General features: G+C 36.7%; 1 protein-coding gene across 4 annotated transcripts in view; it reads right to left on the reverse strand.

Moving 5' to 3' along the window:
- Positions 1-18120, reverse strand: part of PMS1 (PMS1 homolog 1, mismatch repair system component) — an 83215-nt gene that overhangs the window by 24829 nt on the left and 40266 nt on the right. For all 4 annotated transcript variants that reach the window (XM_045559985.1, XM_045559984.1, XM_045559986.1 and 1 more), the window contains one exon: positions 5073-5189. In XM_045559985.1, coding sequence (XP_045415941.1) covers positions 5073-5189 — 117 coding nt within the window. The remainder of the gene's footprint in view (positions 1-5072; positions 5190-18120) is intronic.

The following is an 18120-nucleotide window of genomic DNA, read 5'->3' on the forward strand; positions in this document are numbered from 1 at the left end:
GGAGAAGGTGAGGAGAGGGAAAAAAAAAAGGCAACAAAAACAATAAACCTGCATTCGAGATGATTTTGCAAATTAAAATTTCAAAGCATATAAAATTACAGAGAATGAGAGAATTTTGTCTCAGGAAAATAGAAATGATAGAGTAATATGGAAAAAATTGAAATTAGTATGTATAATATGCTTTTAAAAAAATAAATAGCATCTATTAAAAAAAATAGAAGAAAAATAAAATTGGTAACTTTATTTTATTTTTTTTGAGACAGAGTCTCGACCTGTTGCCCGGGCTAGAGTGCCGTGGCATCAGCCTAGCTCACAGCAACCTCAGACTCCTGGGCTCAAGCAATCCTTCTGCCTCAGCCTCCCAAGTAGCTGGGACTACAGGCATGTGCCACCATGCCCGGCTAATTGTTTTTCTTTATATATTTTTAGCTGTCCATATAATTTCTTTCTATTTTTGGTAGAGACGGGGGTCTCGCTCTTGCTCAGGCTGGTCTCGAACTCCTGACCTCGAGCGATCTGCCCACCTCGGCCTCCCAGAGTGCCAGGATTACAGGCATGAGCCACCACGCCTGGCCAAATTGCTAGCTTTGAATCAAGTTTAGAAGAGTATGAAAATAAACAAATTCTGAATCCTGGAAACAAAATACATAGTTTTGGGAATAAAAATCAGCCAGTACTGAGGAATTCACTCAGAACTTAGCATGGAATAATGCAGAGATAAAAATACCCAAGAGAAGACAGATGTCAAGAACGATACCTTGAGGAGCTTTATCAAGCCAACAAAGCCACGCTGGGAAATGCCTAACAAAAGCCACCAGGGCAGTGGCCCAGTTGAGACCACCACCCATATTAGGATACTGTTCCCATGTAGGGTCCCTGTATATTAAAAAAAAAAAAAAAGGATGGAGTATTACTCAGCTATAAGAAATAACGGTGATATGACATCTCTTTGGTTCTCCTGGAAAGAGTTGGAACCCATTATATTAAGTGAAGTATCCAAAGAATGGAAAAACAAGCATCACATGTACTCACCAGAAAATTGGTTTCCCTGATCATCACCTAAATGCACATCAGGGAAGGATACCAATTGGATATCAGACTGAGACAGGGGTGGGTGGGGGCGTGGGGGGAGGGGATGGGTGTATGCCTACATGATGAGTGCGTTGCGCACCGTCTGGGGAATGGTCATTCTTGAAGATGCTGACTCGGGGAGGTGGGGGGGAGGGGATGGAGGTATGACTACATGGTGAGTGCCAGGCGCACTGTCTGGAGAATGGACATGCTTGAGGCTCTGACTCAGGGGGATGGGCGAGACACGGACAATGTATATAACCTGAGCTTTTGTACCCCCATGAAGAGCTGAAATAAAAAAAAAAAAAAAAAAGGAACCCTCACATTATGGGAAGACATCTATAAACATTCTCTACACCCAAGGTTTCTAATGGCCAATGGATCTGTCACCCCAGTCCAGTGAAGGGGGCCCTGGTGGCCAAGTTGCACAACTTAAAAGTATGTAATGAGGGTGGAAGTGAGGTGAGTGGGGACAACCACTAGCAATTAGAAAACAACTTAAGATTGCTTCTGGCTAGGAATGAGAAGGGGCTCAAAGAAACTCAGACATAGGACAAGTCTCCAATCTTACAAGCCCAGAAAGCATGGAATGGTGGTGAGTAGCTGGTGGCAACATAAACACAACAGCTGTCTGGACACACAGTGCAAGAACAGAAGAGAGATTTGGTTAGATGATCATTCTCAATCATTAACTGAGTTCAAGCTCTCATCTAAGACTAAGAAATTGATAATCAATAATTAAGAACTCAATACTGTAAAGAGAATGTGAGGGGAACCAGTAGCAGAAGACATTTCAACAAACAATGAAAAAAGAGAAGAGTAGAACAGAGAAGCCAACTGCCTAGCAAAACTCCAGAGAGCCTTAAAGTCAGCTTAAAGTCAGCAGATAACAACAAAGAAAAGGACTCTTCTAGAACTGTGAATCTTTCAAGGTACAATTTTCAGCATCAGGTATATGTCTCTCAGAAATAAATATTAAAATTAAATTATGGCTCCATCTTAGAAGTTGTGGAATATGATGACAATAGCTTAAAATGGCATGATGGTATCTTGAAATATGCTTGCTTATATCTTGTAGGTTCTTTTATAAAAATAAAGTTGATGGTTGAAAAACAATTCTTCAGCCAGGCACAGTGTCTCACACTTGTAATCCTAACACTCTGGGAGGTTAAGGAAGGTGGATTGCTTGAGCTCAGGAATTTAAGACCCCATGTCTACAAAAAAATAGAAAAATTAGCTGGGCATGGTGGTATGCCCCTGTAGTCCCAGCTACTTGGGAGGCTGAGGCAGGAAGATTGCTTGAGCCCAGGAGTCTGATGTTGCAGTGAGCTATGATGACACCACTGTACTCTAGCCAGGGCATCAGAGAAAGACTCTGTCTCAAAAAAAAAAAAAGCTAAGTCAACTGGATATGGATATCTATATATCTATACGCAAAAAAGACTTTTGTATAAAGAAACCAAATAAGGACAACATATCATGAACTAATTACAATTAACCTAATTTTATGCTAGAAGGAAAAAAAGAAAGACAGAAAAAGAAAGAAAGAAAGAAATAGAGGAAAGGGAGATGAAATGAATTTCCTGAGAAAAACTAGGGCAGCAATTAAGTGCACAGTGCAGAATAAGCATCCACCCCAATATGGCACTTAGAATTCTCCCATACTCCAGGAGCAGGACTAGGATCTTGACTACTCAACACTCAAGTGGAACTTGAGAGGCAGTAAGTGCAGCCACAAACACCATGTTCCCAATTAGATTTCCTATTCACAGGCAAAGACATGGAGAGAACTGAGGCTTGGAGGAAAAAGACCTCATAAACAGAACAAAACTGACCTCGTTAAGAAATAAAAATTATTTAAGGAGCAAATAATTTAAAACAAAGGCAATGTATAGAGAGACTCAGGGTTATGTACCCATAAAACAACACGAAGTTATGAAAAAGCAATAAAAATAAAAAATACTCTTGGAGATTAAACATAACCTCAAAATAAAAAAATTCAATAGATGGATTCAAAGACAAAGTGAGAACTCTCAAAACTTATGGAAAAAGGAAAAGATGAAAAACTTGAGAAAAAAACAATATTACAAAAATAAGAGTAGGTCCTAATCAACAACACAGAGTTTTATTTTAAAAAAAAGAGGCCAGGCACGATGGCTCTCACCTGTAATCCTAGCACTCTGGATGGCCAAGGTGGGAGAATTGCTTGAGGTCAGGAGTTCAAGACCAGCCTGAGGAAGAGCGAGACCCCCCCTGTCTCTACTAAAAAATAGAAAAAATTAGCCAGGCATGGTGGCATGTGCCTGTAGTCCCACCTACTCGGGAGGCTGAGGCAGGAGGATTGTTTGAGCCCAGGAGTTTGAGGTTGCTGTGAGCTACGCTGACGCCACGGCACTCTAGCTCGGGTGACAGAGCGAGATTCTGTCTCAAAAAAAAAAAAAATTATCAAAGTGATAATGGATGGAAGTATATAACAAGGCTAAGAAAGAAACAAGTCTTCAGATTCAAAAGGTACACATCAAGTGCTCAGCATGATAAACAAATGAATGATAAGAGACACACACCTAGACACATCCCTGTAAAATTTAAGAACAAAAATGAAGGAAAGATCCTAAAGAACTTTCAGACAGAAAAAAACATATCAGAGAAAGAAAGAACTGGAATGCATTAATCTTCCCACCAGCAAAAATGGATGGTCAAAAATACTCAATAGTCTTCAAAGTTCTAAAGAAAAATTATCTTCAGTCTATAAGTCTACATCTACCAGACTATCAACAAGACAAAGTTAAAAATGAAGTTATTCTCAAAGTGAAAATTTATGTCTCATGTCCCCTTTCTATGAAAGTTACTTAAAGATGTACCTCAGAAAAAGGAGTGTGAATTCCAAGAAAGAGGAAGGCATGGAATATAACAAATAATGTAACCAACCAGTCAGTATGCCTGTGAAAGAAATCCCAGCATGAGAGTTGTGCAAAAGGTCTAATATATAATCAATCCACATAAGAAATAAGTGGGTTCTAAGAATAATGACTTCAAAAAGATGGAATTTTCAACCTAAGAAAGCTGATCCAAAAATAAAAAAGCAATGGAATAGATTACCAGCATAGCTAGAATGACTAAAAAAGTTGGATTTTATTACTGTTATAATGAAGAAAACTTCTTCACCTAAAAAAGGAGGGGGAAAAAGAAAAACTTTTGGAAACCCCAGAAAAAGGAAAAAAATCCCAGAACCCTACATAAAATAATTCACGTATAAAGCAAAGAAAAACATGACAAATTTTGAGTCACTGAAGGGAATACAAGAAAGGGGAGTCCATTTAATCAGGACACTAGGAATAGTCTCATTTGTATGGCATAGAGACATCACACCGGATCCTTAGGAAATGAAATCCTAGCACAATACTGAGCTTTGTAATGAAGATTACTTATTGTCGTAATATAACATAATATACACTCCATATAAGTTTTCCACTTTCAGAGTCAATCTTCAGACAAAAGATGTAAGACTTTTAAAAAGGTTACATAAGAAAATATATTAAGCTTGATAAAAGTATTGTTGACAAGACTGAAAGAGGAAAAAACAAGTAAGAGGAAAAGGGAGTGTTAACCTCATCCATTATTACAGGAAGTCAAAAAGCACTACGTAAAGCTGATAGAGCCAGAAAAGATAGTAGGAGTATATATTTAGGATGGGGCGGGAGAAGAAAAAGATAAGCAAGCTCAACTCTTTTTCTTTCTTTCATAGTAGAAAGTAAATAGATAAGATTCTAAATTGAAAAATATATTTTAAAAAAATCAATGTAAGCAACATACAGAAAAGATAAAGAGGGAAGCAGGGCTGCAGAAGGAGGTTTAACATAAGCTATTTTCTTATCTTATGTACATATTTGATAAAAATGTTAAAAGAAAAACCTCTTACCATCCCAACCCACCTAAAGGAGAAATATTTTAATGGCTTCATTAGCAAATCTGAATTATTAAAGAACATTTTTGTTGTATACCTGAGATTCTTCAGAGTGGTACTGAAAGGATTCCATATTGCTCATAACGGCAGTCCCCAGAACTGACATGAGAGCCATCTTGTGATCCGATACTCTAGTTTTCTGCCAAATAACTGCCTAGGGACAAAATGACACAGACAACTTTTAACACAATTTAGATTTACTAAACTGAAGAACCCACAGTATTTTATTTTTATATTTAGCATTCATTCTCAGCTTAAATTTTCAACATCATTTAGAAGAGTTTCATAGGCTATAAAGACTGACAGAATAAACTATGCTCCTGAATTTTAGAAGCTATAGAGGTTGCAGTGTACAATGTACTTTAATGTTTCTTTACCTCAGTTTTCTCCTCTTTACAAGATGACTATTTCTTTCTTAGAGTTGCTGGAAGATGAAATTACATAATGTAGACAAGCACATAGGCCAGTGCCTGGCATAAAGCAATTTCATTAAATAGTAATTCTCTTCCCTCTAATCCTAAGCTTCAGAATACATACTTCTATGTATGTTTAAAATTAAATTGTTACTCCTAGTAAGGTATTACTATTTTATTGAGGATGAACAGCTATGCTACAGGATTTTTGTAAACAAATATATATAAAAATTTTAGAAAAAACATGCTCTTTAAAATTACCTTTTAATTATCTTTTATATACAGAGAACTCATAAAATAATAACTAAATCTCATAAACTTAAAAGCTGAATAACAAGCTTAGATTTTTTACACTGCATATATGTAGTATGCTGGATTAAGAGAATCATGGTCCAGAAAGACTGGACCAAAATTTGGCTGTGAAGTACATAAGCAGGTTTAGTATACTGTAATTTTTTCAGTTAACAAGGTCCAATTATAGTCAAATCCCTTGAGAAATCATTAGTACAAATACAATTCATTCATTCAACAAATATTCACTCAGCACCTCCTCAGACCTGAACAAAATGTGCAAGGGGCATAGAAGAAAACATTAATATCAACAATAGTCAAAGCACAGGCAAAGGAAGAGGAACTAAAAAGGATGGCCACAAAGGTAAGAAGAGCAGCAGGTACACAGAAAGTGTGGTACACAGAACAAGAAAGTTTTTAAAGAAAGAAGCAATCATGTTTCCAATGTCAATTGAGAACAAGGTAAGAACAGAGAGATGGCTACTGGATTTAGCAATCAGGAGGGTGAGAGCACTTTCAGCAGTAAATGGAGCCACATTTCAGTAATCTGGATAGTGACTATGGGGAAGATATAAAAAAAAGTGAACCTAGACAGCTCTTTCAGAAAGTCTGGCTGTGAAGTACAAGCAGATAGGGAAAAACAAGATACTTGACCAGGAAGTAGGAAGGGGGACACTAGTAAGGTTTATAGACCCAATGGCTAAAGGCTGGGAAAGTCCCTCTTTGTTCAGTAATATGGAAAGGAGGTTTTTTGTCAAACGTGAAAAGACAGTGATGTAAATATTTAAAGATTGTGGAGAAGATTTAAAACAGCCTTCCCTTGTTGGATATTGGAAAAAAAATATATAAGAATTGCCAGGTAGCACCCAGTTGAGGTGGTCTTTCATTGTCTGTATTGTTCAGAAAAGCCTGAAAAGACAGTACTTGCATCAAAAAAGGGAGTTCTCAGCGAACCAAACCGATAAAACTGAGTAATAAAATTCTGCTTCCCATTCCACATCTGTGAAGTTGCATTTTTGGGTCACTTTGACAAACAATGAAGTTGGTATACTCTTGGGAGATTCTGTAGCTGTCTCTGTAAAGTCTAAAAAAGGCAGAAGTCTTTTAGAAAGAGTGACAAAGGAGACTGGACCCAAGGATTCTGGCCAGAGGTATTCTTTAACAATAATCAGGAACTAACTGGAAAAAAGTACTAATCATACTATGTATAATAAAATGAAAGATAAATAGAGTCATGTTGTTCCCTAATCGGCACACTGGGAATACCAACGCGTTCTCCTGGACAAGGCAGCAATAATTATTGACTCTGCTTGCTAATCTGTGTCATCTGAAAACCACATTGTTTTTAGAATCACAAAGAGCAAGCTGTTTGGGAAAACAGAGATAGTATAACTACTACTTAATATTTAGTGTAACAGGAAGACCTTTTATCTATTCCCAGAGTTTAATTGGTAACAATCAGATAGGAGCTAATTTATGAAGAACTTACTACTTGTTAGGTACTACTGTTTATTTTCACAACCATTTCAGGTAGGTGTTATTATCTTATTTTACAAATGATGAAATTGAAGCTCAAGGAAATTGATTCGCCCAAAGAAACACAGATAGGTCATGGAACTAAGATTTATACCCCGTCTTTCCGGCTTTAAACCTCTCACTCTTTTTACTTTGCCAACATTTCCCTCCTCTAGAGTCAAAAACAGCAGTAATTTAGAACAAATTCCAGACCCTAATTGGGAACTCTAAAAAATAAACGGTATGACTGACAAACGCACTTTTCAAGTATGATTATTCTCCATGGCCATGTGATGTGCTATGTAATCTCCAATTACCTTGAGGATATTAGAGAATTCAGAAAACTAATTTTTTAACCTATTCAAAAAAATAATTTGCCTTTACAAGAAGGGCCAGGAGTAAAATTGGGTCCCCAAATCCAAGCTACACCAGAATAGTAAAGTCCTAAAAGATTGAGAGCTACTCTCCTAGCATCTGAAAGTAAGAATATTTTTGAGAATGTAATTCTTGGTAACAACCTTAGTCTTATTATGCCTTAGTCCTTATACCTAAGGACTTCTAACTTCCCAATAATCTGTATTAATATTCATATAGTTACAAAATACACAGCAAAATGGCAAAACTAAAAAAAAAAAAATAATCAAATATTCTTCCATCCTAAATTTCAACTTTTTGCTCTCTATTGCTTTGAAAGTAACCTGTATTACAAACAGGACATAGAGTATATTAAACTAAGTTTACTGGCTTGAGGCCAGGTGTGGTGACTCACGCCTGTAATCCCAGTGTTTCGGGAGGCCTAGGCAGGAGGATTGTTTAAAGCCAGGAGTTCAAGACCAGCATGGGAAACACAGCAAGACTCAGTTCTAAAAAAATTTAAATTAAAACAAAAAACAAAAAACTGGTGGCTCCTGCTGGTAATCCTAACACTTTGGGTGGTCACAGCAGGAAGACTGTTTGAGACCAAGAGTTAGAGACCAGCCTGGCCAACATAGCAAGACCCCATCTCTAAAACAAACAAATAAAAAACCCAGCTGGGCATTGTGGTGTGTGCCTGTAGTCCCAGTTACCTGGGAGGCTGAGGCAGGACAGCTCGAACCCAGGATTTGGAGGTTATAATGAGCTATGCACTCCAGCCTAAGTGACAGAGAAAGACCCAATCACTTCAAAAAGGAAAAAAAAAATTTAGCCTAAAGTTGTCTCCTTATATATTTGAAATTCAGCTTAAAGGTTTCTTCATACATAGTGAACTGTAACCTACTCTTATACCAATCACAAGGTTTTGGCCAATCATAGGCAGTCAACACAAATAAGGCAAAGAGCTGTAACTGATTCAGCTATTTTAGTAGTACTTCACTTCTGTTTTTTGTATGTCAGTTTCCTTTGCTTGTCCATAAATACTATCCAACCATGTGGTATTCCCAGAGTTGCTCTGAACCTATTCTGGTTCTGGGGGCTGTCCATTTGTGAATCATTTTTTGCTTAATTAAACCATTAAATTTAATTTATCTAAAGTTTTTCTTTTTTTTTTAAGACAGGGTCTCGCTCTGTCTCCCAGGCTGGAGTGCAGTGGCGTCATCATAGCTCATTACAACCTCAAACTCCCAGGCTCAAATGATCCTCCTGCCTCAGCCTTTGAGTATCTGGGACTATGGGCACATTCCACCAAATCCAGCCAAGTTTTCTATTTTTTGCAAAGAATGGGGTCTCACTATGTTGCCCAGGCTGGGCTCAAAATCCTGGCCTCAGGTGATCCTCCAGCCTTGGCCTCCCATAGTGCTGGGATTGTAGGCATGAGTTACAGCACTCAGCCTTATCTGAAGTTTTTCTTTTAACAAGTACATGAAATCAAAATATAAACTGTATACAACGTAAAAATTAAGGTATAGGTTCAATGTGTATAACTGTATTTCTAAACAAATTATGGTATGTCTTATTAACTATATTTATACTTAAAAGTCAATGACAGACTATTTAAAATTTGCACTGCTCCAGGAAACACAGGATGTAGAGTCACAGTATTTCTTAATCCTTTAATTTTATGTAATAATATATAAATACTTTGGCTAAATTAAAATTTTTGGAGAAATCATTTTGAGTTTGTCCAATAAATACTTATTGAACATCTACTTTGTACCAGATTCCATCCTAAAGTCTGGAATATAAAGATAAAAGGAGAAGGTCCTAGTTCTTAGGGAGCTAAAAATATAAAAGGAAAACAAGACATTAAAATGACAATACATTATGAAAACTACTATTACAAAACATGGTGGGAGTATTACAGAAGAAATTTAAATCTGTTACACAGAGAAGGTGTATGTGTGACGAGACTTGAAAGGAGTCTGCCTCTCAGACAAATCACGGGAGCACATTCCTAACAAATAAAACAGCACACGCCAAAGCATGAACATACTAAAAGTATGTCTTGCAGGAAATGAAGTTAGATAGGTGCAAAATCAAGAATATCCTGGCACATCATGCAAAGGTGTTTTATAGTTTCTCTTACATGTAATGCCAAGTCACTGGAGAAATCTAATTGGGAAAATGCCAGTATCAGATATGGATGCTAGAGATCTTTGGCAAAAATGACTTAGTAAGAATTAACACTAGAGCAATATGGATTTTTAAAAAACATGATTGCATTCATCCAAATCACAGGTTTTTAACTTTTACTGAGGACATGTAAAACGAATGCTATCATTCACAAAATATTCCCATGGGTAACCTGAGGACTGTGTGCAATTCCTGGTACACTAGCTGTATGCTACTGCTTTCTCTTCCACTTGCAATGGTTCAGTGGAATGCAAGTCAGTGAAAGTGACATTTACAGGATTATTGCTCTAGTTTTATTTTTAGTTTTTAGAGATAGGGTCTCACTATATTAATCAGGCTGGACTCAAACTCCTGGGCTCAAGTGATCCACCTGCCTTAGCCTCCCAAGTATAATAGCTAGGACTATAGGGGCAGGCCACCATGTCCAGCTTAGTTTTGTTTTTGTTGTAAAATAAACCATTTGCAAACTTTGGTACTTTGTTAACATTAACACACCATGGCTTAGAATCACTGGGCTACATAACAGAACCAGCATGCTGGTAAGAGGGAAAGAGAAGCCAGGAACACACTAAAGGATATGAAAAAGATTTGATATGACTTTGTGACCTTCTGCATGTAAAGAGGAAGGGGAAGAATCACAAATGTCTCCCAGGTTTCTCATGGTGTAGTATCACTCACCAAGATAGGAAACTCAGAGGAGCAGGTTTGGTGGCAAGAAGTCAATGAGTTCAGCTCGTTCAGTGTTGAGTCCCTGGTACCAAGAACAGTACCAGACACCCAGTAGGGCCCACTAAACACTTATTTGTTAAAGGAATAAGCAAACAAATACATTTTTCTAGGGAAAAGCAATCCCCATAGAGTTAAAAACTAGCTCTTTCTTTTTAAGGATTAAGACTGCTGGTTGTCATACCACTATACATGTTAAAAATTATAGTCTTTGTCCACTACTTTCGGAAATTCAAAGCAATCTTTGCTTTTCTTTCTTTCTTTTTAACATAATAGTTTTATCTTGGCTGGGGTAGGAAAAAATAATAATTTTATTGAGGTATAATTCATATACAATTCATCCATTTTAAGTTTACAGTTAAATGGTTTTTGGTATATTTACAGAGCTGTGCAACCACCAGCACAATCTAATCTCAGAACAATTTTATCACTCCAAAAAGAAATCCCATATCTATTAGTAGTGACTCCTCATTCCTCTGCAATCATTATTCTACTTTCTCTATCTATTAATATAAAGTTTGCCCACTTTGGGTATTTCATCTAAACGAAATCATACAATACAGTCTTTTGTGACTAGCTTCTTTCACTCAGCATAATATTTTCAAGGTTTATTCATATTATATCAGTACTTCATTCCTTTTAAACTTTTTTTTTTTTTTGAGGAAGGGTTTTGCTCTGTTACCCAGGTTAGAGTGCAGTGGAGTCATCATAGCTCACTGCAACCTTAAACTCCTGGGCTCAAGTGATCCTCCTGCCTCAGCCTCCCAAGTAGCTGAGACTACAGGTGCATACCACCATGCCTAGCTAATTTTGCCTTTTTTTTTTTTTTTGGTAGAGACAAGGTCTCACTGTGGTGCTCAGGCTAATCTGGAACTCCTGGCCTCAAGCAATCCTCCTGCCGTGGCCTCCCTCCCAAATGCTGAACTTAAACTCGGGAGCCACTGTGCCCACCTCTCATTCCTTTTAAATGGCTAAAAAATATTCTTCTGTATAGATATACATTTGAGTTATCCTTTCATCAGCTGATGGACATTTTTGTTTCCACTTTTTGGCTATTATGAATGATGCTGCTATAAATAATCACATACCAGTTTTTGTGTGGACATTAAGTTTTCATTTCTATTGGGTATATACCTAGGAGTGCAACTGCTGGGTCACATTGTAACTCTGTTTAATTTTTTTGAGGAACTGCCACACCATAGTCTTTGTGTGCCTATGCACTTAAGCCTGTAAAAAGGCAAGGAAGTGATGGCTTCTGCTATTATAGCCATTGTTTTAAGCCAGCCAATAGCTAGTGATTTCAGGAACAATATTCAAAATAACAGAAAGTAGATAAGGTACCGTATAATCTGGGAATGAAATGTTCCCTCCTTCATACTTCCCATCAGAAGTTCCTTATAACAAGGAATAGTTGAGCAATAAAAATTTATCCATAAATTGTACCTCTTTAAAGCAATGCTAGCTCTCTGATATTGACATATATCTAAAATAAAGCAGTTAAAATAAAACTTTTAAAATTCCTGTGCTGAATATAGCTATAAAGCCTGTGATACCACTAATGTAAACAATATTGTTTATTTTAGTTTATATTAGAGTGATGCCTTGGTTACAGATATAAATCTTACTTGCTGATTAATGCAAGGATGCTATTTCACTGCCTGACCTGCTGAATAGTTAGTATAGTGTAAAAAGATCACTTCAGGAAATGGGTTCTAGAAAAGCTGTGAAACATGAGAACTATGCAATGTGCTTTTATTTCAAAGTAAACACTGCTAGGAGTCTGGGAGCATTATTTCACACTAGGCAATTATTGCATCAGATCAAGGGGGCTAATTTATGAGCATTTTCTAAACTAGTTACACTTGTGCTAACAATAAATGATAAAGAGGTCTGCCAACAAGTAAAATCTTCACTATTAGGCAATTAAGATTCATTTTCAAAACAAGATTCATCATCAAAGAACTAAACTATAAAAAGTGATAAAACCAGGAATCCAGGAGAAACTGAATTTTTAAATTACATTTTCTTTAGAAAATAGCTTTTAGTTTGCTTTCTCCACCACTTCATTAATTCTACATTATTTTCAAAAACAGGTTTTCTTTTCACTTCTTGAAGTTTTTCACAAATCTTGCTCTTAGGCCAAAAGCTTAACATGTGCTAAAAATACACACAAACCTCCATATGTTTTCTATCTAGGTCACACAAAGTTGGAGCATCTAGATGTGCCAAGAATCTGACTCTAGTCAGTATGATGACAGTGCAAAAACACATCAAAAATATATTATTACAAGCACACCATCTCAGGTTTGATTGCAGTTAAGCCAAATACATCTTTCCCCTATTACTACCTAACTGATACATATCATTTGAAGAAAATGAAGTTAGATAAGAATACTCACTATTTAATTTTTAAACCTCACTGTAAAGGCAATTTGTGATAGAGAAAAGCAGGTTCACACAGATGATGCACAATTGATTGAAAAACGCAATGCTAAGGTTGCCTGAGCAAAGACAACTCCTAGAATATGAAATAGAGTATATATCATTACCCTAAAATGCAACCAAACTTTTCTTGAACGTTATATGCATAGATGTACTAAACTCACAATGTCTTAAAAGTCAGAAGTTTTAACTACTTCCAACACCTTAAAATTTAGTTCAATTAGATCTGCATCTACTGCTACCGACTCCTGAGTGTGTATTTGTACTGAATCTGGTTCAGAGAAGGGCAGGGGCACAAACACAGTATAAAAAAGGGCAATTTTTTCCCACACTGGCAATATGGTAATAACATTAGCTATAGCAGGTTACCAGTAAGACACTGCTAATTCAGTATAAAATTATGGATTATTCCATCACAATATCAATACTATTCTTAAAAGAACAATACCACATTCTACTAACATAATAAACATTAAGATGATTTGATTATTGCTAACCAGTCTCAGACTTTCAAAAATGATTTTATCTTGGTAAAATTTATTCAGCACAATTCTGAGTTCTAAAATCTATTATATTTACTATTACTCTACTTAAATATTTCTTATTTTATGCTTATATTCTGTTTTTGCAATATAACTTGCATAATTATTTTTCCTGAGGGTTACACAGAAACTGATAACAGACATTTTATCTAAGGAAGGGGTGGTTTATAGAAGCTAGGCAGATGAAAGACAAAGATGAAAGTAACTTTTTCATTCTAACTTTTCATACTTGTTGGTTTTGAAACATATAATGGTAGGAGCCATTAAAAAATCAAATAATAAAAATTTAAAGGCACACAGTTAAACTTTGCATACATACATACATATATATACATATATACATATATATATACATATATATATATATATTTTTTTTTTTTAAGATAAGGTCTTGCTCTGTCACCCAGACTAGAGTGCAGTGGTATCGTCACAGCTTACTGCAACCTCAAACTTCTGGGCTCAAGGGATCCACCAGCCTCAGCTTCTCGAGTAGCTGGGACTATAGGCTTGTGCTGCCACACCCAGCTAATTTTTCTATTTTTTGTAGAGACAGGGTCTCACTCTTGCTCAGGCTAGTCTGGAACTCCTGGGCTCAAGTGATCTTCCCACCTCAGCCTCCCAAAGTGCGAGGATTACAGGTCTAAGCTCCTGTGCCCTGGACTTTTGCTTTACTTTCAAAGGGAGACTATAGAGATACATTTCTTTGCAGTCTTTAAAAACAAGAAAGATTACTTCCAATCGGTAAACAAAGCCCGTCTTAGCTATATCAGAAATGTTTTTCTTGTCTAGACCCTCTTATCCATGCCCTGTGCAAATGCCCACACAACTAAATCAGCTTCCACAGTCTTATACAAATACTAAACATAATTTGATCCAACCTCCAACTGCCATGAGAATTATCTTATTTTGTTAGTCTCTTACTGAAACTCCTCATTTGGTTCTCTTTTGACCATTTTGTAAGAAGTCCACATTCCCATGTAAGTAACATAAGATCCTTCAGAATCTGGCCCCAAGCAACCTTCCAGCCTCATCTCCTCTCTTCTTAGACCAGCTTTCTCTGACATCTGATGACTTGTTCACATTGCACATACTGTTCTCCCTGCTTTGAATGCCTTTGCCCACCTAGCCTTTCTCAAGAACCAGCTTTAAGTCCAACTTCTCTAATAATCCGTTTTGAATCTAAACAGATGTTAATAATATTCACATTAACAGTAGCAATTAATGTTTACTGAGTACTTATGTAGCAAGCACTGTGCTAAGAATGTTTACTCTCACTTAAAAACCTTACTCTGTAAGGTCGGTACTATTATTCCATTTTAAAGATGAAGAAGGAATTGAGCCCTAAACAGGTAATGTAAAACAGTTAGTATGAATATGTAAGGTCAGAATTTGAAACTATGCTTGTCTAACTCTAGAGTCTATTTTCCTGATATGTAGCTCAGTAAGTCCTTCCTAACGAAAAGAAAACTGTGGTGGTCTCTGAAAGTCCTATAGTAATAATTTTTTCAAAATTAAAAATATTGAGGATTTGAAGTACTTTCTAACTGTAGCAGATAAAGGAAAACTTAATCTTGTAATGCTGAGGCAATTGCTAATTCCTACCAAATTCAACTTTATAGAAACAGTTATTTGCAAATCAAGCTGCTATTGGTTTATAACAATACAGTATTTGATTACAGCCTTTATTCTCATTTAATAGAACATCTTATCTATTACATTTTGTTTTTCATGAAACCCTTCTTCTCTGGACTTGCTCTTACTTCTTTATAACTCACATAAAATGAAGCTACCCCAACAGTCTCTTCTGCGTTCCAACTCCATCCTCCACATGGTTCTTCAGTTGTTCTTCAGGTTAAGACCAAATCCACACTCCCATCAGCTGGCTCCCTCGTACTTACTTACCTGATGGTATTTCCTTTCCCATACTTTCTATTTTGTTCAGGCAAATGTTCCAACAATTTGGTTCTGTATTCTTCCATTTCTGAGCTTTTTTTTTTAAAACAAGCAACAAATTTTAAGGCTAACAAATAATATCCAGCCTAGAGTTGATTAGCTTTTCTCTCTAAATTGACTAGTTAAAAACTCCCTATTGGTATGGCAACAATTTTACTTTAAAAGTTTTCTCTAGAAGCTTTTTTTTGGAGTGAAATAAAAATCATGTCAGTGTAATTCATGAAGGTAGCTATGTATTAAAGGAGAAAGTCAGATGCACATATCCAGGGATTTTAAAAAGGATGTAGATATTATCATTTTCCTAGGCATGTAAGTTAAGTAAATCAGGTATCTTCAAACCTTTTCCGCTCTTTATGTTCTACATGCAGCCAGTCAACTAGTCCCATGGATTCTTCCTCATAATAACTATCACAGATACTTTTGCTTTCCATGCCCAATGTGTTTTTCCTAATTCAGGCCCTTAGAGCCTAGAATTTTTTAACAGCTTCCTAACTCCTCCCTGCAGACTACTGCCAAACTAACTGTCAGAGGCAGCATCTTGATCTGGTCATTTGCCTATTCAAAAGGTTTTAATGCCTCCCAATTTAAAAAAGAAATTCAGTCTAGCATTTAAGAACCTTTACAATCTAGCCTCAAATTATCTTTCTGGACTTACCTTCCTCTATTCCCTTATATAAAATACCACTTTATCTAAATCAACTTATTCACTGCCTCTAATGTGCTCTCCACTTTCCTGTCTTATATGTTTATAATATTCTCTACTTAGAACAATTTTGATCCATTTATCCACATTACCAAATTCTACTGTAATAGAATCACCCTATGACCTACCAGGGGTTCCTAGGTGACATCATGTTTACAGATTGTTCCTACTCTACTGAATTAATAACACCCACTTGCCAAGTGGCCAAACTCAGTCCTCCCTCTTTTGTGACTTTTTAGGAGTCTCTCAACCAAAAGAGAAGGAAAGTATCTTGAGTATGAGAAAGGATACTTGCTGCTTTGCCATCTTTCTGTGGTAGTCATAGACACGGTGAAAAGCAGATATATTCTGTAAATATAGTAGTTGGATATATTCTAGATATATTTTGAAGGTAGACCTACAGCATTTACTCTTGAATCGGATTAGAGCATGAGAGAATCAGTAGCCAACAATAACCCTAAGGCTTTTGGTTAGCCAACCGGAAAAACAAAGTTTTTGTATACAGATGGAGAAGGATACAGAAAGAACAAGAGTCTGGGAGGGAAGACATGAACCTCAGTTTATAACATGTTAAATATAAGGAGCTTATTAATAGATATCTAAAGAGAGATACTGGGGTGGTAGCTGGATCCATGAGTCTGGTGTTCAGGGAAGAATTATGGAATGGAGATAAAGTTTAGGAGTTGTCAATATATAACTGGTATCTAAAGTCATGAGACTGAATAAGCACACCAAGAAAATGAATAAAAATACAGAAAATAAAGTTCCATAACTGAGCCCTGGGACACTAAATGTTTACAAGTTAGGGAAATAAGGTAGAACTAGGAGACTGATAACAAATGCCCAGGAAGGCAGAAAGAAAAATAAGATGATGTTTTGATCAAGCAGCCAAGTGAAAAAGTGTTTCAAAGATGGGGATATCAATTGTACCAAATGCTAAGACACAGACTGGGAAATACCACTGGATTTAGAAATTTGGAGGTCAACAGTGACCTTGATAAGAGAATTTTTGGTGGAACGGTAGGGAGTAAAAGCCTGACTAAAATGGGTTTAAGAGAGAATGGAAGGAGAATAACTGGAGACAATGAATACAGACAACTATTTCAAGAAGTTTTGCCTAAGTGGAGGAATTGGCCTTTCCTAGGATTATGGAGAGTATATCTACTGTAACAGAAGGGAGGGCTGACTGGGCACAACTGCAGACAGGTGGATAGCTTGCAGAAGTTCTTAATTGTCTCACTACACTAGGAAGCAAGATCTTCAAGTAAGAGTTAAGATGGGGAAAAGGTATTGGATGCATGAGGAAAACAGACATGAAAGAGTCATTCAGGACCTTGCAACTCAAAGTGTGGTCCATGGACCAGCAGCAATTGCATCTCCTGAAGGCTTGTTGGAAATGCAGAATCTCAGGCTCTCCTTGACCTACTGAATCAGAATCTGCATTTTCAACAAGATCCCCTGGTGATCTGTATGCACATTAAAGTTTGTTTAAAGCACTAATATAGGAAACCAAGAGAGAAAATGGACTTGAGAAACAGTACGGCTACCAGGCAGCATAAAGATTAGCCATCATTAATTTTAAGTGGTACTAATCAGCATGGGTATGTGTTTTCTTCCACTACCTTAAGCTGTACTGGTTAAGTACTGAGAAAATGAAGAGATGGATTTGGTTGTCAAGTACAGTTAAGTGAGGAAGGAGCAACAGACTTGAGAGAATTCCCAAGGGAAGGATGATAATGATGGACCGTAGAATTTAAGCAGAGAAAAGAAAACTAAGGACATCAGGAGACAAGACACAGTTAAAAGGCAGTAGAATCACTAGATCACAGGTCCAAAAGAGTCTGAAGATTGTTGGAGGGAGTAAGAGAGACATGAGGTGGTGGTTAGAGATGGAATATTTAACAAGAAAATTACAGAGTATATACGCAGACTTGGCAATCACAAGGTCTG

This window comes from Lemur catta, chromosome 8 (genome assembly GCF_020740605.2).
Source record: "Lemur catta isolate mLemCat1 chromosome 8, mLemCat1.pri, whole genome shotgun sequence".
NCBI classification, from domain to species: domain Eukaryota; kingdom Metazoa; phylum Chordata; class Mammalia; order Primates; family Lemuridae; genus Lemur; species Lemur catta.